Genomic DNA, 24,472 nt, shown 5'->3' on the forward strand with positions numbered 1-24,472 from the left:
ATGTATTTTTTTTTTAGCAAATTTCAGGTATACAGTACAATGTTAATAATTATAATCACCATGCAGTATATTCAGTCTCTAGAACTTAGTCATCTTATAACCAAAAGTTTACATTGTTTGATTAGTATCTGTCCCTTGCCCTCTGACCCAGCCTCTGATAATTATCACCTACCCACTATACTGAGCTTGACTTTATTTTTCTAGATTCCACTTATAAGTGGGATCATGAGATACCTGTCCTTCTGTGTCTAGTTTTGTTCTCTTAGTATCTTGCCCATGCTGTCCAGATTCATCCATCCTATTGGAAATGGCAGGATTTCCTTCCTTTTTAAGGCTAAGTAATATTCCATTTTCTTTATCCATTCATCTGTCCATTTACACTTAAAGTAATTTTTTTTTAACTTAAAGTAATTATTGATAGGTTAGGACTTACTGTTGTCATTTCAGCAGTCCAGATGTTTCATAGATCATTGTTCCTTTCTCCTGTCTTCCTTTGTGATTTTATGTTGCTTTTTTTTTAAATAGTGGTATGCTTCTGTTTTTCCTCTTTATCTTTTCTGTGTCTACTCTAGGTTTTTGCTTACAAAAAACACCTACCTTAGGAGGTCTACATAAAACATCTTATAGATACAGCAGTCTATTTTAAGCTAATATGAACTTAACTTTGTTCACATTAAAAACTCAATGTTTTTACTCCTCCACCACCAATTTTATGTTTTTGATGTAACAATTTACATATTTTTATATTGTGTATTTAACAAATTAACAAATTATTATTTTAATTATTTGTCTTTTAACCTTTCACTAGAGTTATAATGATTTGGCTATCACCAGTACAATATCACTGTGTTCTGAATTTAACTATATATTTACATTTACCAGTGAGGTTTTAGACTTTCATGTGATTTCATGTTACTAGTAAGTGTCCTTTTTTTTCAGCTTGAAGAACTCCCTTTAGTCTTTCTTATAATGCAGATTTAGTGGTGATTAATTCTTTCCACTTTTGATGCTCTGGAAATATCCTTATCTCTCATTTCTTTTTTTTAAGTTTATTTTAATTTATTTTGAGAGAGAGAGAGTAAGCAGGAGAGGGGCAGAGAGGGGTAGAGAGAGAATCTGAAGCAGGCTCCATGCTAACAGTCCAAAGCCTGATGCTAGGCTCGATCGCACTAATCGTGAGATTGTGACCTGAGCCAAAATCAAGACACTTAACCAACAGATCCACCCAGGCACCCCAAATTCTCTCTCTTCAGAAGGTCTTCTTTTCTGGGTAAGTATTCTTGGTTGGTATTTTTTTTTTCAACACTTTGAATAAATCACCCACTAACTTCTGGCTCTCAAGATTTCTGTTGAGGAATCAGCTGATAGCCTCATGGATGTCCCCTTGTATGTGATGAGCTCTGTTTCTCCTGATCCTTTCAAGATTTTTTTGGTTTTTAATTTTTGACAGTTTTATTATAATGTGCCTTGGTGAAGTCTATTTTGGATTCAATCTTATAGGGGACTTTTACGCTTCATGTCTTTTTTTTTTTATCTTATTATTTTTTTTTAATATATGAAATTTATTGTCAAATTGGTTTCCATACAACACCCAGTGCTCATCCCAAAAGGTGCCCTCCTCAATACCCATCACCCACCCTCCCCTCCCTCCCACCCCCCATCAACCCTCAGTTTGTTCTCAGTTTTTAACAGTCTCTTATGCTTTGGCTCTCTCCCACTCTAACCTCTTTTTTTTTTTTTTTCCTTCCCCTCCCCCATGGGTTTCTGTTAGGTTTCTCAGGATCCACATAAGAGTGAAACCATATGGTATCTGTCTTTCTCTGTATGGCTTATTTCACTTAGCATCACACTCTCCAGTTCCATCCACGTTGCTACAAAAGGCCATATTTCATTTTTTCTCATTGCCACGTAGTATTCCATTGTGTATATAAACCACAATTTCTTTATCCATTCATCAGTGGATGGACATTTAGGCTCTTTCCATAATTTGGCTATTGTTGAGAGTGCTGCTATAAACATTGGGGTACAAGTGCCCCTATGCATCAGTACTCCTGTATCCCTTGGATAAATTCCTAGCAGTGCTATTGCTGGGTCATAGGGTAGGTCTATTTTTAATTTTCTGAGGAACCTCCACACTGCTTTCCAGAGCGGCTGCACCAATTTGCATTCCCACCAACAGTGCAAGAGGGTTCCCGTTTCCCCACATCCTCTCCAGCATCTATAGTCTCCTGATTTGTTCATTTTGGCCACTCTGACTGGTGTGAGGTAATATCTGAGTGTGGTTTTGATTTGTATTTCCCTGATAAGGAGCGGCGCTGAACATCTTTTCATGTGCCTGTTGGCCATCCGGATGTCTTATTTAGAGAGGTGTCTTTTCATGTTTTCTGCCCATTTCTTCACTGGGTTATTTGTTTTTTGGGTGTGGAGTTTGGTGAGCTCTTTATAGATTTTGGATACTAGCCCTTTGTCCGATATGTCATTTGCAAATATCTTTTCCCATTCCGTTGGTTGCCTTTTAGTTTTGTTGGTTGTTTCCTTTGCTGTGCAGAAGCTTTTTATCTTCATAAGGTCCCAGTAATTCACTTTTGCTTTTAATTCCCTTGCCTTTGGGGATGTGTCGAGTAAGAGATTGCTACGGCTGAGGTCAGAGAGGTCTTTTCCTGCTTTCTCCTCTAAGGTTTTGATGGTTTCCTGTCTCACATTCAGGTCCTTTATCCATTTTGAGTTTATTTTTGTGAATGGTGTGAGAAAGTGGTCTAGTTTCAATCTTCTGCATGTTGCTGTCCAGTTCTCCCAGCACCATTTGGTAAAGAGACTGTCTTTTTTCCACTGGATGTTCTTTCCTGCTTTGTCAAAGATGAGTTGGCCATACATTTGTGGGTCTAGTTCTGGGGTTTCTATTCTATTCCATTGGTCTATGTGTCTGTTTTTGTGCCCATACCATGCTGTCTTGATGATGACAGCTTTGTAGTAGAGGCTAAAGTCTGGGATTGTGATGCCTCCTGCTTTGGTCTTCTTCTTCAAAATTACTTTGGCTATTCGGGGCCTTTTGTGCTTCCATATGAATTTTAGGATTGCTTGTTCTAGCTTGGAGAAGAATGCTGGTGCAATTTTGATTGGGATTGCATTGAATGTGTAGATAGCTTTGGGTAGTATTGACATTTTGACAATATTTATTCTTCCAATCTATGAGCAGGGAATGTCTTTCCATTTCTTTATATCTTCTTCAATTACCTTCATAAGCTTTCTATAGTTTTCAGCCTACAGATCTTTTACATCTTTGGTTAGATTTATTCCTAGGTATTTTATGCTTCTTGGTGCAATTGTGAATGGGATCAGTTTCTTTATTTGTCTTTCTGTTGCTTCATTGTCAGTGTATAAGAATGCAACTGATTTCTGTACATTGATTTTGTATCTTGCAACTTTGCTGAATTCATGTATCAGTTCTAGCAGACTTTTGGTGGAGTCTATCAGATTTTCCATGTATAATATCATGTCATCTGCAAAAAGCAAAAGCTTGACTTCATCTTTGCCAATTTTGATGCCTTTGATTTCCTTTTGTTGTCTGATTGCTGATGCTAGAACTTCCAGCACCATGTTCAACAACAGCGGTGAGAGTGGGCATCCCTGTCGTGTTCCTGATCTCAGGGGAAAAGCTCTCAGTTTTTCCCCGTTGAGGATGATGTTAGCTGTGGGCTTTTCATAAATGGCTTTTATGATCTTTAAGTATGTTCCTTCTATCCCGACTTTCTCAAGGGTTTTTATTAAGAAAGGGTGCTGGATTTTGCCAAAGGCCTTTTCTGCATTGATTGACAGGATCATATGGTTCTTCTCTTTTTTTTTGTTAATGTGATGTATCACGTTGATTGATTTGCAAATGTTGAACCAGCCCTGCATCCCAGGAATGAATCCCACTTGATCATGGTGAATAATTCCTTTTATATGCCGTTGAATTCGATTTGCTAGTATCTTATTGAGAATTTTTGCATCCACATTCATCAGGGATATTGGCCTGTAGTTCTCTTTTTTTACTGGGTCTCTGTCTGGTTTAGGAATCAAAGTAATACTGGCTTCATAGAATGAGTCTGGAAGTTTTTCTTCCCTTTCTAGTTCTTGGAATAGCTTGAGAAGGATAGGTATTATCTCTGCTTTAAACATCTGGTAGAACTCCCCTGGGAAGCCATCTGGTCCTGGACTCTTATTTGTTGGGAGATTTTTGATAACCGATTCAATTTCTTTGCTGGTTATGGGTCTGTTCATGCTTTCTATTTCCTCCTGATTGACTTTTGGCAGAGTGTGGGTGTTTAGGAATTTGTCCATTTCTTCCAGGTTGTCCAATTTGTTGGCATATAATTTTTCATAGTATTCCCTGATAATTGTTTGTATCTCTGAGGGATTGGTTGTAGTAATCCCATTTTCATTCATGATTTTATCTATTTGGGTCATCTCCCTTTTCTTTTTGAGAAGCCTGGCTAGAGGTTTGTCAATTTTGTTTATTTTTTCAAAAAACCAACTCTTGGTTTTGTTGATCTGCTCTACAGTTTTTTAGATTCTATATTGTTTATTTCTGCTCTGATCTTTATTATTTCTCTTTTTCTGCTGGGTTTAGGCTGCCTTTGCTGTTCTGCTTCTATTTCCTTTAGGTGTGCTGTTAGATTTTGCACTTGGGATTTTTCTTGTTTCTTGAGATAGCCCTGGATTGCAATGTATATTCCTCTCAGGACTGCCTTCGCTGCGCCCCAAAGCGTTTGGATTGTTGTATTTTCATTTTCGTTTGTTTCCATATATTTTTTAATTTCTTCTCAATTGCCTGGTTGACCCACTCATTCTTTAGTAGGGTGTTCTTTAACCTCCATGCTTTTGAAGGTTTTCCAGACTTTTTCCTGTGGTTGATTTCAAGTTTCATAGCATTGTGGTCTGAAAGTATGCATGGTATGATTTCAATTCTTGTAAACTTATGAAGGGCTGTTTTGTGACCCAGTGTATGATCTATCTTGAAGAATGTGCCATGTGCACTCGAGAAGAAAGTATATTCTGTTGCTTTGGGGTGCAGAGTTCTAAATATATCTGTCAAGTCCATCTGATCCAATGTATCATTCAGGGCCCTTGTTTCTTTATTGACCGTGTGTCTAGATGATCTATCCATTTCTGTAAGTGGGGTGTTAAAGTCCCCTGCAATTACCACATTCTTATCAATAAGGTTGCTTATGTTTATGAGTAATTGTTTTATATATTTGGGGGCTCTGGTATTCGGCGCATAGACATTTATAATTGTTAGCTCTTCCTGATGGATAGACCCTATAATTATTATATAATGCCCTTCTTCATCTCTTGTTACAGCCTTTAATTTAAAGTCTAGTTTGTCTGATGTAAGTATGGCTACTCCAGCGTTCTTTTGGCTTCCAGTAGCATGATAAATAGTTCTCCATCCCCTCACTCTCAATCTAAAGGTGTCCTCAGATCTAAAATGAGTCTCTTGTAGACAGCAAATAGATGGGTCTTGTTTTTTTATCCATTCTGATACCCTATGTCTTTTGGTTGGCGCATTTAATCCATTTACATTCAGTGTTATTATAGAAAGATACGGGTTTAGAGTCATTGTGATGTCTGTATGTTTTATGCTTGTAGTGATGTCTCTGGTACTTTGTCTCACAGGATCCCCCTTAGGATCTCTTGTAGGGCTGGTTTAGTGGTGACGAATTCCTTCAGTTTTTGTTTGTTTGGGAAGACCTTTATCTCTCCTTCTATTCTAACTGACAGATTTGCTGGATAAAGGATTCTCGGCTGCATATTTTTCCTGTTTAGCACACTGAAAATCTCGTGCCAATCCTTTCTGGCCTGCCAAGTTTCAAAAGAGAGATCAGTCACGAGTCTTATAGGTCTCCCTTTATATGTGAGGGCACGTTTACCCCTTGCTGCTTTCAGAATTTTCTCTTTATCCTTCTATTTTGCCAGTTTCACTATGATATGTCGTGCAGAAGATCGATTCAAGTTACGTCTGAAGGGAGTTCTCTGTGCCTCTTGGATTTCAACGCCTTTTTCCTTCCCCAGTTCAGGGAAGTTCTCAGCTATAATTTCTTCAAGTACCCCTTCAGCACCTTTCCCTCTCTCTTCCTCCTCTGGGATACCAATTATGCGTATATTATTTCTTTTTAGTGTATCACTTAGTTCTCTAATTTTCCCCTCATACTCCTGGATTTTTTTATCTCTCTTTCTCTTAGCTTCCTCTTTTTCCATAACTTTATCCTCTAGTTCACCTATTCTCTCCTCTGCCTCTTCAATCCGAGCTGTCGTCGTTTCCATTTTGTTTTGCATTTCGTTTAAAGCGCTTTTCAGCTCCTCGTGACTGTTCCTTAGTCCCTTGATCTCTGTAGCAAGAGATTCTCTGCTGTCCTCTATACTGTTTTCAAGCCCAGCGATTAATTTTATGACTATTATTCTAAATTCACTTTCTGTTATATTATTTAAATCCTTTTTGATCAGTTCATTAGCTGTTGTTATTTCCTGGAGATTCTTCTGAGGGGAATTCTTCCGTTTGGTCATTTTGGATAGTCCCTGGAGTGGTGAGGACCTGCAGGGCACTTCCCCTGTGCTGTGGTGTATAACTGGAGTTGGTGGGTGGAGCCGCAGTCAGACCCGATGTCTGCCCCCAGCCCACCGCTGGGGCCACAGTCAGACTGGTGTGTGCCTTCTCTTCCCCTCTCCTAGGGGCGGGATTCACTGTGGGGTGGCGTGGCCCGTCTGGGCTACTTGCACACTGCCAGGCTTGTGGTGCTGGGGATCTGGCGTATTAGCTGGGGTGGGTAGGCAAGGTGCACGGGGGCAGGAGGGGCAGGCTTAGCTCACTTCTCCTTAGGTTATCCACTTCAGGAGGGGCCCTGTGGCAGTGGGAGGGAGTCAGATCCGCTGCCGCTGCCGGAGGTTTGGCTCCGCAGAAGCACAGAGTTGGGTGTTTGGGCGGAGCCAGCAAGTTCCCTGGCAGGAACTGGTTCCCTTTGGGATTTTGGCTGGCGGATCGGCGGGGGAGATGGCGCTGGTGAGCGCCTTTGTTCCCCACCAAACTGAGCTCTGTCGTCCAGGGGCTCAGCAGCTCTCCCTCCCTTTGTCCTCCAGCCTTCCCGCTTTCTGAGAAGAGCTGTTAACTTATGACCTCCCAGACGCTAAGTCGCGCTTGCTGTCGGAACACACTGCGTCCCTCCAGCCCCTCCGCTTTTGCCAGCCAGACTCGGGGGCTCTGCTTGGCTGGCGAGCCGCCCCTCCGCCCCGGCTCCCTCCCGCCAGCCCGTGGAGCGCGCACCGCCTCGCCGCCCTTCCTACCCTCTTCCGTGGGCCTCTCGTCTGCGCTTGGCTCCGGAGACTCCGTTTTGCTAATCCTCTGGCGGTTTTCTGGGTTATTTAGGCAGGTGTAGGTGGAATCTAAGTGATCAGCAGGACGCGGTGAGCCCAGTGTCCTCCTACACCGCCATCTTCTTCCCAAGCTCCACACTTCATGTCTTAAGATCTCCATATATTTCCCTGGGTTTGGGAAGTTTTCAGCCATTGTTTTTTTAAAACAAATTTTTTTAAAAAACATTTATTCATTTTTGAGAGACAGAGAGAGACAGCACGAGCAGGGAAGGGGCAGAAAGAGTGAGACACAGAATCTAAAGGAGGCTCTAGACTCTGAGCTGTCAGCACAGAGCCCAACGCAGGGCTCGAACCCACGAACCGCAAGACCATGACCTGAGAGAAGTCGGATGCTCAACCGACCAGCAATGCAGGCGCCCCTAGCCATTGTTTCTTTAAGTAAGCATTCTTCCCACTTTTTCCTTCTACCATTGAGTCTTCCATATGTGAATATTGTTTCACTTGATGGTGTCCTATAAGTCCTGTAGGCTTTTTTCCCCCAGTTATTTTCTTTTCTTTTCTTTTCTTTTCTTTTCTTTTCTTTTCTTTTCTTTTCTTTTCTTTTCTTTTCTTTTCTTTTCTTTTCTCCTCCTCCTCCTCCTCCTCCTCCTCCTCCTCCTCCTCCTCCTTCTTCTTCTTCTTCTTCTTCTTCTTCTTCTTCTTCTTCTTCTTCTTCTTCTTCTTTTTTTTACCCTACTCTGACTGGATAATTTAAACTAATCCAGGAGGACATAGTTGATTAGGCAACTGGTGGCCATGTTAGCCACTGCATGTCATTGGCGGCAAGAGCATGGAGGGTTCTTTGTGGCTGCACAGCTGTTGGGGTCTTCAGTAGCACCACCAGATCCAGTGCCAGGAGATTGGAGCAAGCAGAATGTTGGCCAGAATTGGAGCTATGCATATGCTCATCTGTGGAAGCTGAGAGCAGGCACATGCTCAAAACTCTGCTGGGACCACTGGTGGGGACCATGGCCAACTGTGGGTACAAAGGTAGCTTTGAGTGCCTGGGATGTCTTTGGGCACTCAGGTGGCTTCAGGGCTAGCTACTTGTTCATGCACAGCAGTCGGGGCTCATGACTGGAGTTCACACAGGCCGTGTAGTTTTACAGCTTCAGGGTTTAGCTGTGGTCTCAAGTGGTAGTGCATTCCAGTGACAGGAGTCAGGCCTGGCTCAGACACCTGAGAAACAGCTGGGGCCTGGGCTGCTTTGTACATATGCCCAGTCACAGAGGCCAGGGCTGGCTGCTGGTGCAGATTCCAGGCTCAGGGTGTTGGTGGTGACACTGGCGGAGGCAACTCAAGTGAGGGAAGATGGGGCAGAGCAGGACTCAGGGAGCTGGAACATACCAATGTGAAAACCTGTGGGACTCTCAGCAGCAAAATCTTTAGAAGGTGCACAGTGCTGTACCAGCTGCTTGTTCCTTAGCAGCTAAGGTTTGTAGGGTCTTCTGCAGAGCAGGACACAGAGAACCATGGTTATACATGCCACTTAGCTGATACTGGTAGTCCTGCCCTTTTTTGTTCTAACTGTCTCTAGATGTGTCAGCTGTGTCAGTTTCCGGGAAGTTTGAAACCAAAGTGGGTCTCTTGTGCCATGCCCTGAAAGGCCGGCACCAGTGATCCCTTACGCTTCTGTCCGCTACCCAGCAGGGGCCCCTCTCAGTCTGAGGAGTGTCTTCCTGGTGCTGAGCAGTGCTGGCCTGGGGCCTGGGGTGATGCAGGCAGAATGAAGCTATTCTCACTACTCTTCCTGTGCAGTTATTCTCAGGAGTTTTGCTCTATGGTGAGGTTGAAGCTTCTTAAATGGACTCCAAAGCTCTTAGGCCTATTTTTGTTTGTGGATAGCTGTCTAACTCTTGTTCTTTGTGGGGTGACAGAGGCTGGCATGACCCGTTGCATCATCTTGTTGATGTCATATCAGTCTAACATCATTGAGGTGATGTTAGCTGTGGGGTTTTTTAGATGCTCTTTATTAAGTTGAGGAAGATTTCCTCTGTCCCTAGTTTGTGAGTTTTAAATGTGACTGGGTATTGGAGATATCTATATTGAAACAAAATATAGTTTTGGAAGATGGAAGAAAGATTTGAGCTGTTTGGCTTGATAGACCAGTCCCTACTGAGAAATAGAATTCTCTCACTCTTTTTCCTTCTGTCCCTTTAGGGAAATACAGGGGGAATAGTTTTCCATGTACCTGCATTATTTATTCAGAATAGCAGATAGATTCCTAATCTTTTTTTTAAGTTTATTTACTTATTTTGAGAAAGAGAGTGAGAGAGCTTGAGCGAGCGTGGGGGAGGGGCAGAGAGATGGAGAGAGAATCCCAAGCAGACTCTGTGCTGACAGCAAGTATCCTGACATGGCACTTGATCCCACAAACTGTGAGATCATGACCTGGACCAAAATCAAGAGTCAGATGTTTAACTGACTGAGCCTCTCAGACACTCCAGATTCCTAATATTTTTAGTGTTAACTATACTGTTTTTTTTTTTTAAATCACCATATCAAGACATCTGTTTTTGAGTTGCTCCTGCTACAGATATATGTGAAGACAGAACTGGTCTGAGACAGCATACAGTTTGCCAGGGCTCTCTGGCTATCTCTACCAATCCATTTCTACTCTGCACAGTTTAGGAGAAGTACTAGTGTTAATCTTGTGTATTCCCCTGGAGGAGTAGTTTCCCTACCAGATTTCCCCAACTGCATTTACTTTAAAAAGAAGATTGGAATAGAAGTCTGGAAATACTGGAATAGAAGAGTGGAAAGAAGTCTGGAAAGCATATCAGGTGGCTGGATGTCTCCTTCAGCCTTGCAGGAAGCTAGGCATTTGGGATAAATATTTATTGAGCATCTGGCATAGGGCCTGCTACTAATTAGATAGGCAGTAAATATTTGTTGAATAATTTCTGCCCGCTTAACAAATTTTCCACATCCCTTGAGAGACCTTCAAAACTTATATAAGGCAAAATGTCTTTTGCTTTGACTCTAGTCTTTTGGTCCAGTGGGATTTATGAAAAGTGCCATCTCTCTGTCTGAAGATGAACAATGGAAGAGAATACGAACAGTGCTGTCTCCAACCTTCACCAGTGGAAAACTCAAGGAGGTAAGAAAGGGAGGACTTTCAGTTAGGAAGTTAAGGAATGCACCTGGGCACAGATAGAAACTAAGACCATAGTCCATCTCTTAGGGGTAGTTTGCTGAATTTGGGCTTTTTAAAAGGGGTATTTTATTTTCATGTCCTAGAAGAGACATAATAAGATATGTTATTTAAAAAAATGACTACTTAAAAAAAATGACAAAAAACATTGTTCCATGTTTGTGAAAGCCATATCATTCTAGGACTTGATTTTCTGATTTAACTTCAGGCGATATTGTATTTGTGTGTAGATGTTCCCCATCGTTGGCCAGTATGGAGATGTGTTGGTGAGGAACCTGAGGAAGGAGGCAGAGAAAGGCAAGCCCGTCAACTTGAAAGAGTAAGTAGAGCTGCACCTGCTGAGCTTCTGGCTCTGTCATGACACTTTCCAGCTGCTGCCACAAAGCCAAATTCCCACTGTTGAGTTAGTCCAGTGAACAAACAGAAGTAGGCATGTGGTGCTACAAGTCCAGTGGGCCACCCAAGAAGAGGTAGCACCCCTCAAAAGGCAGGGAGGTCAGGAGAGAAAGGGTCTTCTTCTGTGTACGTGAGGCGGGATTAAGTTATCTGCTTGATTGTCCCCTTGGATATTCTGGAAGACAAAAATAACATTGTTTGAAAAGAGGAAACATAATTTGACGAATCATTGTATGTAGAGAGTATGGAATGGTGGGAGGAGAAGGCATTTTGTACATATTGGTGGGCAGTGGGTGGGACAGGGAAGTTATCATGTGGAACTTAGAACAACTTAAAGCCCTTCCTGATTTTGTTGAGGATATTAGCAAAACATTAAATATTAACTTTACGACCACTTGTCCTTCCTTCAGTAACAAAGGAGAGAAGGCCCTGCACATGTTAGGGTACTATATATATATATATATATATATATATTTTTTTTTTTTTTGCCTAAACTGTGATATTTTTAAATTATGCAGGATGATCAGATGTACACTGGCACTGTCCTAGGAAAACTAGTGGAATATGATCACTTATCTATGACATCCCATAAATCAATATTGGAGTGATCTGGTACATATTTTTTGACCAGGAACATTCTTAGTTCTTATATTTTCCAGATATGAGTGTGTCCTCAGGGAAAGCTCTGATCACTGGAGTTGAGGAAGAGAGGGTCTTTCAGGAGCCTTAGCAGGGGTGTAGAGAAGAAGGGATGACATTCCTGGCAGCACAGATTGTGGTGTTGCTGTTCTGTAATGTGCTGAAGAAGAATCAGCTCTGAGCATAGATACTGTGGTGAGAAAAGGTCCAGATCAGTTTCACCCTTCTTGACTCCCCTAGGAAGGGTTAATATTCCACCATTTACTCTGCCCAGACACAGTGCTAATCCGGCTTCTATTGTCCATGCTCAAAACACACTACTGTAATTTGCCTGGGTCGGAGCTCATGACTGAGCTCATGGAGCTAAGAGGTGTGTCTGACTTGCCATAGTATCACCATCTTAGCACAGGGCCAGCTGCATCATTGACACCTCATGACCACTTCATGAGTGAGAGTGATCATATATAGACTCTTTAGATGATCCAGCAGGTGGTTCTGAAAGTGTGGCTCTTGTCTTGCCTGGGCATCAGAATCTACATGTACTTCCTCCTGTCTGTGTTGGATAAGGATGGTAAAGATGCTGATTTTACGTATCCATGCCTTTCTTTCTCTACTCAGCATCTTGGGGGCCTACAGCATGGATGTGATTACTAGCACATCGTTTGGAGTGAACATTGATTCCCTCAACAACCCACGAGATCCCTTTGTGGAAAATACCAAGAAGCTCTTAAAATTTTCATTTCTGGATCCATTTTTCTTCTCATTATGTATGTACACTACTATTTTTGCTTTTTCTCTTCCCTTTTTTCTTTCCTTCTTCTCCTCCTTCATCCCTCACGTTCTCCCTTCCTACCATTCTACAACAATTTTATTGATATATAACTTCATTTAAAATATAATTCAATTGTTTTTATGGCTTGAGTTTCGTTGATAAAGGAATAGATAAAGAAAATGTGGTATGTATATTCAACAGCATCTTATTGAACCATAACATGAAGGGAAATTCTGTACTGGACAACGTGGATGAATCCTGAAGGCTTTACGATAAGTGAAAAGAGACAGAGAAAGATAAATACTGTATGATCTTAATACATGTAGAATCAAAAAACAACAACCAAGAACCAAAATCATACAAAGATGAGATCAGATTTGTGGTTACTAGAGGTAGGGGTGAAGGGGTAGGAATTGAATGAAGGTGATCAAAGATACAAATATTCAGTTATAAGGGAGATAAGTACTTGACTGGTAATTTACAACATGATGACTATAGTTAACACTGCTGTATGATGTATTTGTAAATTGCTAAGAGAGTTGATTCCAGAAGTTCTCATCATAATGGAAAAAATTTTGGTTTTTTTAACTATATGAGATGATGGTTGTCAGCTAATTGCATTGTGGTGATCATTTCTTTATATGTTTGTCAAGGAATTACACAGTACACCTTAACTTATACAGTAGCGTAGATCTATTATAACTCAATGAAACTGAAAAAATCGTTTTGGAACATTCAAAGATTCATGCAGCTTTTACTGCAGTCAGTGGTTAGAATATCATCCACTCAAATCCTGTAGTTTTTTAGTATCACATCCCACTTTCCTTAACCCTACACCACCATGAATCTACTTTCTATCTTAATTGATTTGCCTTTTCTGGACTCTATACAGATAATATGTGAATTTTGTGGCTGGCTTCTTTCATTAGTATAATGTTTTCAAAGTTTATTCTTGTTATAGTGTGCATCATTACTTCCTTTCTTTTTATGGCAGAATAATATTCCATTGTATGGACATACTGCATTTTGTTTTTCCTCCCATCATTTGATGGACATTTGGGATGTTTACAACTCTTGGGTATTGTGAATAGTGCTGCTGTGAACATTCGTATAAGTTTTTGTTTAGATACCTGTTTTGAACCTTTTTTTTTAGTTACTCAGGAGTGGAATTGCTAAGGTATGTAGTAACTTGCTATATGCTAAGGTATAATAAGTGTGTTTAACAATAAGGAACTGCCAAACTGTTTTCCACAATAGCTACACCATTTATACTCCCACCAGAAGGTATGAAGGTTCCAGTTTCTGGCCATCCTTGCCAACGTGGTTTACACTTGTCTACTGTTTTGATGATGGTCACCTTAATGGGTGTGAAAGGGTATCTTATTGTGGTTTTGTTTTGCACTTCTCTAATGGCTAGTGAGGTTGAATAACTTTTTATATGCTTGTTGGCTGTTTCGTAACTTCTTTAGATAAATGTGTATTCAAATTTTTGTGCATTTATAGTTCAGTTTTTTGTCTTTTTGTTACTGAGTTATAAGAATTCTCTGTATCTTTTAGATACAAATTCCTTATCTGATGTATGATTTGCAGATTTGTCTCTCATTCTGTAGGTGTTTTTTTAACTTTCTTCAAAGTATTTTTCTGTAAGCATAAAATGTTTAATTTTGATGATGTACATTTTATGTATTTTTCCTTTTATTTCTGTGCTTTTGGTGTCATATCTTTGAATTCCCTGGGAAATCTGAGAGCATGAAGATTAATCCGTTGATTTTCTTCTAAGAGTTATAAAGTTTTAGCTTTTAGGTTTGGGTCTTTGATCCATTTTGAATTTCTTTTATATGTGGTATAAGTTAGGAGTTCTACTTCTTTTTTTTTTTTTTTTTTTTTTTTGGCATGTGACCATCCTCTCTTGTCCCAGCACCATTTATTGAGAAGACTTTTTTTCTCCACTGAGTGGTCTTGGAAACTTTGTCAAAATCAGTTGACCATAAACACATGGGTATAATTTTGGACTCTAAATTCAATTCCATCGAACTTTATGTCTGTCCTTATGCCTGTACCACATTGCCTTGATTATTATGGCTTCATGGTAAGTTTTGAAACTGGAAGTCTGACTTCTACAACTTTATTCTTTTTTTTTTTTTTTTTTTTTGAGATTGTTTTGGCTATTCTGGGTCCCTTACAATTCTATATAAAATTTAAGTTTAGCATGTCATTTTCTACAAAGAAGCTAGCTAGGACTCTAATAGGGAATGCGTTCATCTGCATTTGAGGAGTATTGCCGTCTTGACAATATTAAGTTCTAATCCATGATCATTGGATGTTTTTCTATTTACATGGATCTTCTTTAATTTATTTCAGTTAATATTTGTGGTTTTCAGAGTATAGTTTTGCTCTTCTTTTGTTAAATCTATTCCTAAGTATTCTGTTCTTCTCAATGTTGTTGTAAATGGAGTTATATTCCTAATTTTGGTTTTAGATTTTTTATTGCAGTGTATTGAAATATAATTGACTTTGTATGTTGATCTTGTATCCTGAAACCCTGCTAAGCTGGTTTACTAGGTCCAATAGATTTTAATTCATTCCTTCAGATTTTCTATGTACAGTGCCATGTTATCTGATAATAAAGATGCTTTTACTTCTTTATTCCCTCAATGAATAGAGTTTCTTTCTTTTTGTTTGTTTGTTTTGCCTACCTTTTCTGTCTAGAACTTCTAGTACATTGTTGAATAGAAGTGGCAATAGAGACAGCCTTGTTTTGTTTAATCTTAGGGGAAAGTGTTCAGTCTATTTCTATTAAGTATGGTGTTAGCTGTGAGTTTTTGTAGATGCCCTTTATCAGATTGAGAATATTCGTTTCCTAGTTTGTTGAGTGTTTTTGTTGAAAAGGTATTGGACAAAAGTATTGTCAAATACTTTTTCTGCATGTATTGAGATGGCCATATGGTTTTTTAGAAAAATTGTTATTGTTATGCTGTATTATATAACCTTGCATTGCTGGATAAGCTCCTCCTGGTTATGGTGTATCCTTCTTTTGATAATGTTGCTGGATTCAGTTTGCTAGTATTTTGGTGAGGATGTGTGCATCCATGTCATGAGATACATTGGTCTGTGGTTTTCTTGTTCTTTGCTATCTTTGTCTGGTTTTACTATCAGGGTAATACTGGCCTCATAGAATGAGTTTGGAAGTGTTTCTACCTGTTCTATATTTTGGAAGAATTTGTGCAAAATTGGTGTTGATTCTACTTTAAATATTTGCTAGAACTCACCTGTGAAATCATCTGGAGCTCAGCTTCTTTTTGTGGGTAGTTTCTTCACTACCAGCTCAATCTTTTTGTCTTTCAGATTGCCTAATTTTTTAATGTCACTTTCTTTTTTTTAATTTAAAAAAAATGTTTATTTATTTTTGAGACAGAGAGAGACAGAGCATGAGCAGGGGAGGGGCAGAGAGAGAGGAAGACACAGAATCTGAAGCAGGCTCCAGACTCTGAGCTGTCAGTACAGAATCTGACATGGAGCTCACGGACTGTGAGATCATGACCTCAGCCAAAGTCAGGCGCTTAAATGACTGAACCACCCAGGCGCCCCAGTGTCAATTTCTAGTTTGTGTTTTTCTAGGAATTTTTTCATTTCATCTAAGTTTTCTAATTTATTGGCATACAGTTGTCCATGGGATTCCTTTTTAGTCTTTTTTTATTTCTGTAATGTCAGTAGTAATCTCTCCTTTCATTTCTGATGATAGTAATTTGAATCTTCTCTCCTTTTTGTTTTGTCAGTCTAGCTAAATGAATGACCAAGCATTCTTAGAATGAATCAGCTTTGTTTCATTGATTTTTTTGTTGTTTTTATTCCCTAGTTCGTAAGTTTCTGCTCTTGTCTCTATTATTTACTTCCTTCGGCTTGCTTTGGGTTTAGTTTCCTCTTGTTTTTTCAGCACGTGTTTGACAGAAAGCTGGGTCCTTGATTTGAGATCTTTGTTCCTTTTAAATGTAGACATTTAAAACAATAAAATTCTTCCTTGTCTGGCACAAAAACAGACACATAGACCAATGGAATAGAATAGAAACCCCAGAACTAGACCCACAAACGTATGGCCAACTCATCTTTGACAAAGCAGGAAAGAATATCCAATGGAAAAAAGACAGTCTCTTTAACAAATGGTGCTGGGAAAACTGGACAGCAACATGCAGAAGATTGAAACTAGACCACTTTCTCACATGATTCACAAAAATAAACTCAAAATGGATAAAGGACCTGAATGTGAGACAGGAAACCATCAAAACCCTAGAGGAGAAAGCAGGAAAAGACCTCTCTGACCTCAGCTGCAGCAATTTCTTACTCGACACATCCCCAAAGGCAAGGGAATTAAAAGCAAAAATGAACTACTGGGACCTTATGAAGATAAAAAGCTTCTGCACAGCAAAGGAAACAACCAACAAAACTAAAAGGCAACCAACGGAATGGGAAAAGATATTTGCAAATGACATATCGGACAAAGGGCTAGTATCCAAAATCTATAAAGAGCTCACCAAACTCCACACCCAAAAAACAAATAACCCAGTGAAGAAATGGGCAGAACACATGAATAGACACTTCTCTAAAGAAGACATCCGGATGGCCAACAGACACATGAAAAGATGCTCAACATCGCTCCTCATCCAATTTGACAATAAATTTCATATATAAAAAAAAAAAAAATAAAGAAAAGAATGAGAGAAATGGAAAAAAAAAAAAAAAAGATAGGATGATGTGCATAGCATCTTTACTTAATGCATAGTGAGAAGTGTTCAATAACAAAATTTATCCGCAGTTTCATATTTAATATGGCTATTCAATAATACATACTAGAATAAATTGAACTGTTGTCCTGTTTCTGGATATTTTGACTATTTTTTGTTTGCTCCTATAATAAATAATGCTAAAAGGAAAAAAAAAAAAAAAAAAAAAAAACAAAAAAAAAAAAAAACATCGCTCCTCATCAGGGAAATACAAATCAAAACCACACTCAGATATTACCTCACGCCAGTCAGAGTGGTCAAAATGAACAAACCAGGAGACTATAGATGCTGGAGAGGATGTGGGGAAATGGGAACCCTCTTGCACTGTTGGTGGGAATGCAAACTGGTGCAGCCACTCTGGAAAACAGTGTGGAGGTTCCTCAAAAAATTAAAAATAGACCTACCCTATGACCCAGCAGTAGCACTGCTAGGAATTTACCCAAGGGATACAAGAGTACTGATACATAGGGGCACTTGTACCCCAATGTTTATAGCAGCACTCTCAACAATAGCCAAATTGTGGAAAGAGCCTAAATGTCCATCAACTGATGAATGGATAAAGAAATTGTGGTTTATATACACAATGGAGTACTACGTGGCAATGAGAAAGAATGAAATATGGCCCTTTGTAGCAACATGGATGAAACTGGAGACTGTGATGCTAAGTGAAATAAGCCATACAGAGAAAGACAGATACCATATGTTTTCACTCTTATGTGGATCCTGAGAAACTTAACAGAAACCCATGGGGGAGGGGAAGGAAAAAAAAAAAAGAGGTTAGAGCGGAAGAGAGCCAAAGCATAAGAGACTCTTAAAAACTGAAAACAAACTGAGGGTTGATGGGGAGTGGGAGGAAGGGGAGGGTGGGTGATGGGTGTTGAGGAGGGCACCTTTTGGGATGAGCACTGAGTGTTGTATGGAAACCAATTTGACAATAAATTTCATATATTGAAAAAAAAAGAGAGATACTAAAAAAAAAATAATAATAATAATAATAATAAAATTCTTCCTGGTCACTGCTTTTGCTACATCCCGTGAGTTTTGGTATGTCATGTGTTCATTTGTATGAGTTTCCACGTGATTCCTAATTACCCTTTGATTGCTTCTTTGAACCATTGTTTATATAGGAGTGGAATGTTTAATTTCCACATATTTGTGAGTTTCCCAGTATTTTTGTGCTCTTGATTTCTAACTATATTCCTTTGTGTTTGAAGGGCATCCTATGTATTATTTGCATCCTGACGACAATTTCTTACAAAGCATGATTTTTTGCCTTTTAAAAAATGTTTATTTTGAGAAAGAGAGAGGGAGAGTGTGAGCAGGGGGAGGGGCAAAAAGAGAGGAGAGAAAGAATCACAAGCAGGCTACATGCTGGCAGCACAGAGGCTGATGTAGGGCTCAATCTCACAAACCTCGAGATTATGAGCTGAGCAGAAATCAAGAGTGGGTCTCTTAACCAACTGAGTCACCCAGGTGCCCCTTAAATAGCGTGATTAATTAGAGTAGCATATTATGATCTGATTTATCCAAAGAGACTCTAGTCCAAAAATAAAAGCTAAGATATCCGGGAATGCAATTCTGTTGCTTTGGTCACTGCAAAGATGTGGAAGCGGACACTGATCTCACTGCTGTAGTGGTGACCCCTATGTGTGACTTGCCGTGGCTCAGCCATTGTTTTAAAATTTCCAGTAAAGGTCATAAAATTAATGACTCCTGGTGTCATTACTCCTCTGATTGGAAGAGCAAATTATAATTGTCCCAGGTAAAATTTGCATTTTCACTGTGCTTTCCATTGTTCTTTTTCCTTACAGTACTCTTCCCATTCCTTACCCCAATTTTTGAACTATTGAATATCTGGCTGTTTCCAAAAAGTGTCATTAATTTTTTCACAAAATCTGTAGAAAGGATGAAGGAAAGTCGCCTCAAAGATAAACAAAAGGTAAATCCAGTGGTGGTTACATGTGGGTGTTCGCTTTTGATCTTTTATTGGGTTGTGTACATCTCATGTGTACACTTCTTTTTTTTTTTTAATTTAAATTCAAGTTTGTTAACATACAGTGTAGTCTTGGCTTCAGAACCCCATGATTCGTCTCTTATGGTAGACAGAGAACTGTAGAGTTTAGAGCAGGAGAGTTCTAACATTTCAGGGAGAATGAAGAAGGTGGAGGTTAGGGAAGGAGATAAGAAAATGAGTCAGGGAATATTTAAAATTTAATAATAAGGATGGCAACTGGTATGTCACTGCACAAAATTTGGTGAGAGAAAAACTACCACTTTCCTTCATTAAATTGTGAAAGGGTAAAAAGTATTATGTAAAATCATTTTCCTGGTAGTATAATTTCTAAGATCTTATATGGACAAATAATCCTTTCAATTCCAAGCCTCTTATTTTACACCTTCTCCAATGGAGGATCCTATCAAGTACAGGGTGAAGTATAGTCTGTGTTAAACTTGAGGCTGCCATTTTCTGGAGTGGGCAGGAGTCTTCACTGGACACTCAGGCTGCAGGCCGGCTAAGCCAGTTTTGCCTTCATTGAGGCTTCGTGGCCAGAAAAGAATGTGTGCTGGGTACTCCAAGATGTCAGTGAAGATTGTGCAGAGTTCTGGGAGGGTGGGGCACTGGGAGATGCTGACACAGAAGCTCTCCATGGAGTTTGCAGAGGTCAGGGGATTGATCTATGTGACCACTCATTAAGAATTAAGGCCATTGGTGCCTGGGTGGTTCAATCAGTTAAGTGTCTGATTTCAGCTCAGGTCATAATCTCGCAGTTTGTGAGTTTGAACCCCACATTGGGCTCTGTGCTGACAGCTCAGAGCCTGGAGCCTGCCTCGGATTCTGTGTCTCCTTCTCTCTCTGCGCCCCCCCCCCACTTGTGCTCTGTCTCACTCTATCAAAAATAAATGAATGTAAAAAAAAAGAATTAAGGCCAGAATTAAAAAGGACTGGCATCAGGGACTTTCTCCTGAGCAAGCAGGCATGACAGGAGAGGGAGCAGGCAATTCTTTGTCCCGGAAGCTGTGGTCAAAAGCCAGAAAAGCTGAAGGCAAGAACCAAAAAGCAGTGGGACACAATAGCTGGATTCCTTTCAGGGAAGCATCCTGTTCTCCAAGTTTGGAGCTGGATGTTTTTGTTTAGTGATGACTCTGAGAAAACTAGTGAGACCTTTGTGCATAAAGGGGCCATATTCTTAGGAAGGAAGTTAAGTCCTGCACCCCTGACTTAATTCTGACTTCACAAGTGACTTTTTGTCATTGCAATTTCTCTTTCTCCTTTCAGCACCGAGTGGATTTGCTTCAGCTGATGATTAACTCCCAGAATTCCAAAGAAACGGACACCCATAAAGGTAAGCAAGGAGAGCTTCAGGGGGCCAGCAATGGGGTGGATCAGAGACATGGGGTGGTTCTGAGATGTGGAGGAAGGTTTCCAATGGATGGAATTTCTTCAAATTGGAGAATGACACATGCTCAGATACAAATGGTATCCAGGAACACTTTCCAGAAGCCCTCAGATCATTGAAGAGCAATGATAGACAAAGTAGTCAGTAGTCTGCCACAGGGGAGCTTGTTTCCAATGTGAATCCTCTGGCCTACTCCAGACCCACTGAATCAGAACCTCTGTCTGGAAATTCACATCAAGGCTTCATCACACCAGGAGGCACATGGCCCCATTGTTGGTGACCTTCACTTGGGACACCTGGTTAAAGTTGTGTTCACTGGCTTAATCTATGGTAAAGTTTTTTTTTTTTTTTTTAATATTTATTTATTTTTGGAGACTACAAGTAGGGGAGAGACAGAGAAAGGGGGACAGAAGATCTCAAGCAGGATCCATGCTGACAGTCTGACAGTGTAGAGCCTGACATGGGCCTTGAACCCACAAACCGTGAGTTCATGACCTGAGCTGAAGTGGGACACTCAACCGACTGAGCCACCCAGGTGCCCCAATCTACTGTAAAGTTTTATTTTTCCCTTTGTAATTAATAAGCGACTGGTGCAGGATGCCTTTGCAGTTGTATAAGTACTGCATTTCTCTTTAGACATTCACCTACTACTTTTATCATCCATGAATGGTATTTGACTAAAACCATTATTACTATGGTGGTTGCAAAATGATGAATTTCTAATTCTACCGTTTCTTCCACATTTTGAGGAAAGTCCATTGTTAGGGTGAGATTTCCATTCTCTCTCATTAATTAATTTATTTGTATATGTCAGTATGATCTCTTTTATTACTATCTTAGTCCCTGATATCATTCTTTAGTTATATCTTCAATTCTCTCAGATTTGCCCTCTGGAAGCACTTTCAAGTGGGCTCCTTGCCCTTTTCTTTTTTCTTTCTTATTTTTTAATATTTTTAATACACTTTTATCACAGTTTTAGGTTCACTAAAATTGAGTGAAAGACACAGATTTCTCATATTCCCTCTGCCCTACTTACAGACAGCACTCCCCATTATCAAAATCCCTCACCATGTGGTACATTTGTTACAATAATTTTACCTACATTGACACATTACCATTCAAAAATTCATAATTTACATTACAGTTCACTCTTGGTGTTGTCCATTCTGTGGGTTTTGACACACATATGTGTGTGTGTGTGTGTATAATATATATAATATATAATTATATATATGTGTATATATATAATATATATTATATATATACACACACACATATATCCACCATTACAGTACATAGAGTATTCTTTATCCCTTTTCCATATTATTTTTTTGAGCATTTCCTAGCATTCTGGTGTGAGACATTCCAGGCTTCTCCTCTCTTTCCTCTGATGAGCCTTGGAATCAGCCATTTCTCCAAGAATCTCTGTTTTCTTTTAGCGAGAATGGTATTTAGAAATCAAAATCTGGGCTCTAGGAGTGTTCATTGTTACTAGGGTTTCTTTGCTTCATTTTCTCTCAGTAGACCCAATAAAAACATCAAATATATTCATATAGGAGTGATAAACATAAATATTTCTATATCCACAGCCAATGATTATGCTGTGTCTAAAAGAAAAAGGGAGCCTTGGTTTATAGTTGTATCTATGACTGAAATAGTCCCATCATGGTTAATTTCAGGATATCTATAGTTTGACAACCATCTCACAGAATTTTTGAGTATTTAACAGTTGATTCTATAGAAAAAGGAAGGATCACAGTATATATCTATACTGTGTCCATATCCTATTCTATCCTATCCTATCCTATCGTATCCTATCCTATCCTATCGTATCCTATCCTATCGTATCCTATCCTATCCTATCCTATCCTATCCTATCCTATCCTATCCTATCCTATCCTGTTTTATGCTATTCTATTCTATCTATCTAGTTCTACTACTTTCTGTGATGATGGAAATATTCTATATACTCCTGGTTCAGTATAGAACCACTATGCACAGGTGGTTATTGAGCATTTGACATGTGGCTAGTGTCACTAAAGAACTGAATCTTACATTGTATTTAATCTACTTAATTAAAATTTAAGTATAAATAGCCACATTGGGTAAGTGTCTACCACAGCTCTAAAGATTATCATGGGGTTCATAATAATCAAAGGAAAGAATATGATAGTTGAATTTATCCACAGCAGCATCACAGAAGGTATGACTGGGAAATCAGAACTCTGTAGACCTTTTTTATATTCATTTTGTATTGTTCTTAGTTGTGAATTATGTGTTTGTGGCAGGTACCATGCTAATTTCAGTGCTCTAAGTATCGAATGGTCCTAATTCAGTTCTAATCAAAGAGATTAAAGCTTGACTATACTGAGTTCCTTCCAGGAGAAAATAAAAAGTTGGGTTATGATTCAGAGTGGGACCATTCTCTAAGGAAGGTGACATTCAGGCCATGATTGAATAAGCATTGCTAATTCCACTCACTATATTCTTTTTTTTAAATATAATTTATTGTCAAGTTGGCTTCCATACAACACCCAGTGCTCATTCCAACAAGTGCCCCCTTTAATGCCCATCACCCACTTTCCCCTCTCCCCCACCCCCATCAGCTCTCAGTTTGTTCTCAGTATTTAAGAGTCTTTTATGGTTTGCCTCCCTTCCTGTCTGTTTGTAACTTTTTCCCTCTCTTCCCTTCCCCCATGGTCTTAAATTTCTCAAGTTCCACATATGAGTGAAAACATATGGTATCTGTCCTTCTCTGACTGACTTATTTCACTTAGCATAACACCCTCCAGTTCCATTCACGTTGCTGCAAATGGCCATATTTCATTCTTTCTCATTTCCAAGTAGTATTCCATTGTATATATAAACCACATCTTTTTTATCCATCCATCAGTTGATGGACATTTAGGTTCTTTCCATAATTTGGCTATTGTTGAAAGTGCTGCTATAAACATTGGGGTGCAAGGGCCCCTATGCATCAGTACTCCTGTATCCCTTGGGTAAATTCCTAGCAGTGCTATTGCTGGGTCATAGGATAGTTCTATTTTTAATTTTTTGAGGAACCGCCACACTGTTTTCCAGAGTGGCTGCACCAACATTCTTCTCAAAGCTAGAACAAACAATCCTAAAATTTGTATGGAAACACTTACTGTATTCTGTATGTCTATATATCATGCTGGCCAATGTCCTTCTATTGATCATTGTTTCTCTGCTGTTTTAATGTGGTTGATTAGACTAGCATCAGACACAACTCTTCTAGCTTTTTGTCTGTGTTATAGTTTCTGTACCTATCTGAGATCATCCATTGGAAGAGTTGTGCCCCAGGTCTTCTATTAGCTGAGACTTCTCAAGGGTATAATCCATGCTTCTCAAACTAGATTGTGCACACAAATCACCACATCTCATGAAGCTCAGATTTTGATTCGATAGCTCTAGGGTGAAGTTTGAGATTCTGCATTTTTAATAAGCTCCCAGATGCTGCTGATCCATGAACCACACATTGAGGACCAAGAGTTTATCTGTTGCCCAACATTATTTTCTTCTTTCCTGCAAGTATGTTTAGATGAAAGATCATTTAATTTTCCTGACAATTAAGCCTTAGCATTAATTAAACTCTCAAAAAATTTAAGCAGTATTTTAGCTGAAAGAATTTACATTTTCCTGGGGGAGAGCACCATCCCATATTACTTAGGCCTGGCATACTCTTAGGATTTTCTAACGGACAGACTGATAACACAGTGTATGTTAGACAGAAATGCCATCTCCTGAAATTACCCATCTGTGGTGGTGGGGAGGGTGGCATAACCAGAAACAGATGGCTAAGAATAGTATAGACTTTGGGAATAACCAGATCAAGACAACTTTTGCCTCTTTCTCACTCTGAAAGATTGAAATCAGAGTGAAACCACTCTGAGTTTGATTCCAAATTGCTTTTATATTTTTCTCCTGA

At 39.4% G+C, this 24,472-nt stretch overlaps 1 protein-coding gene across 1 annotated transcript in view; it reads left to right on the forward strand.

Annotated features, from left to right (window-relative positions):
- Positions 1–24,472, forward strand: part of LOC112859938 (cytochrome P450 3A12) — a 63,732-nt gene that overhangs the window by 8,310 nt on the left and 30,950 nt on the right. Inside the window, exons 5-9 of the mRNA XM_086691980.1 lie at positions 10,373–10,486; positions 10,771–10,859; positions 12,194–12,342; positions 18,937–19,064; positions 20,403–20,469. Coding sequence (XP_086548106.1) covers positions 10,373–10,486; positions 10,771–10,859; positions 12,194–12,342; positions 18,937–19,064; positions 20,403–20,469 — 547 coding nt within the window. The remainder of the gene's footprint in view (positions 1–10,372; positions 10,487–10,770; positions 10,860–12,193; positions 12,343–18,936; positions 19,065–20,402; positions 20,470–24,472) is intronic.

The sequence above is a fragment of the Puma concolor genome, chromosome E3 (genome assembly GCF_028749965.1).
Source record: "Puma concolor isolate L17-30 chromosome E3, mPumCon1.1.hap2, whole genome shotgun sequence".
Lineage (NCBI taxonomy): Eukaryota > Metazoa > Chordata > Mammalia > Carnivora > Felidae > Puma > Puma concolor.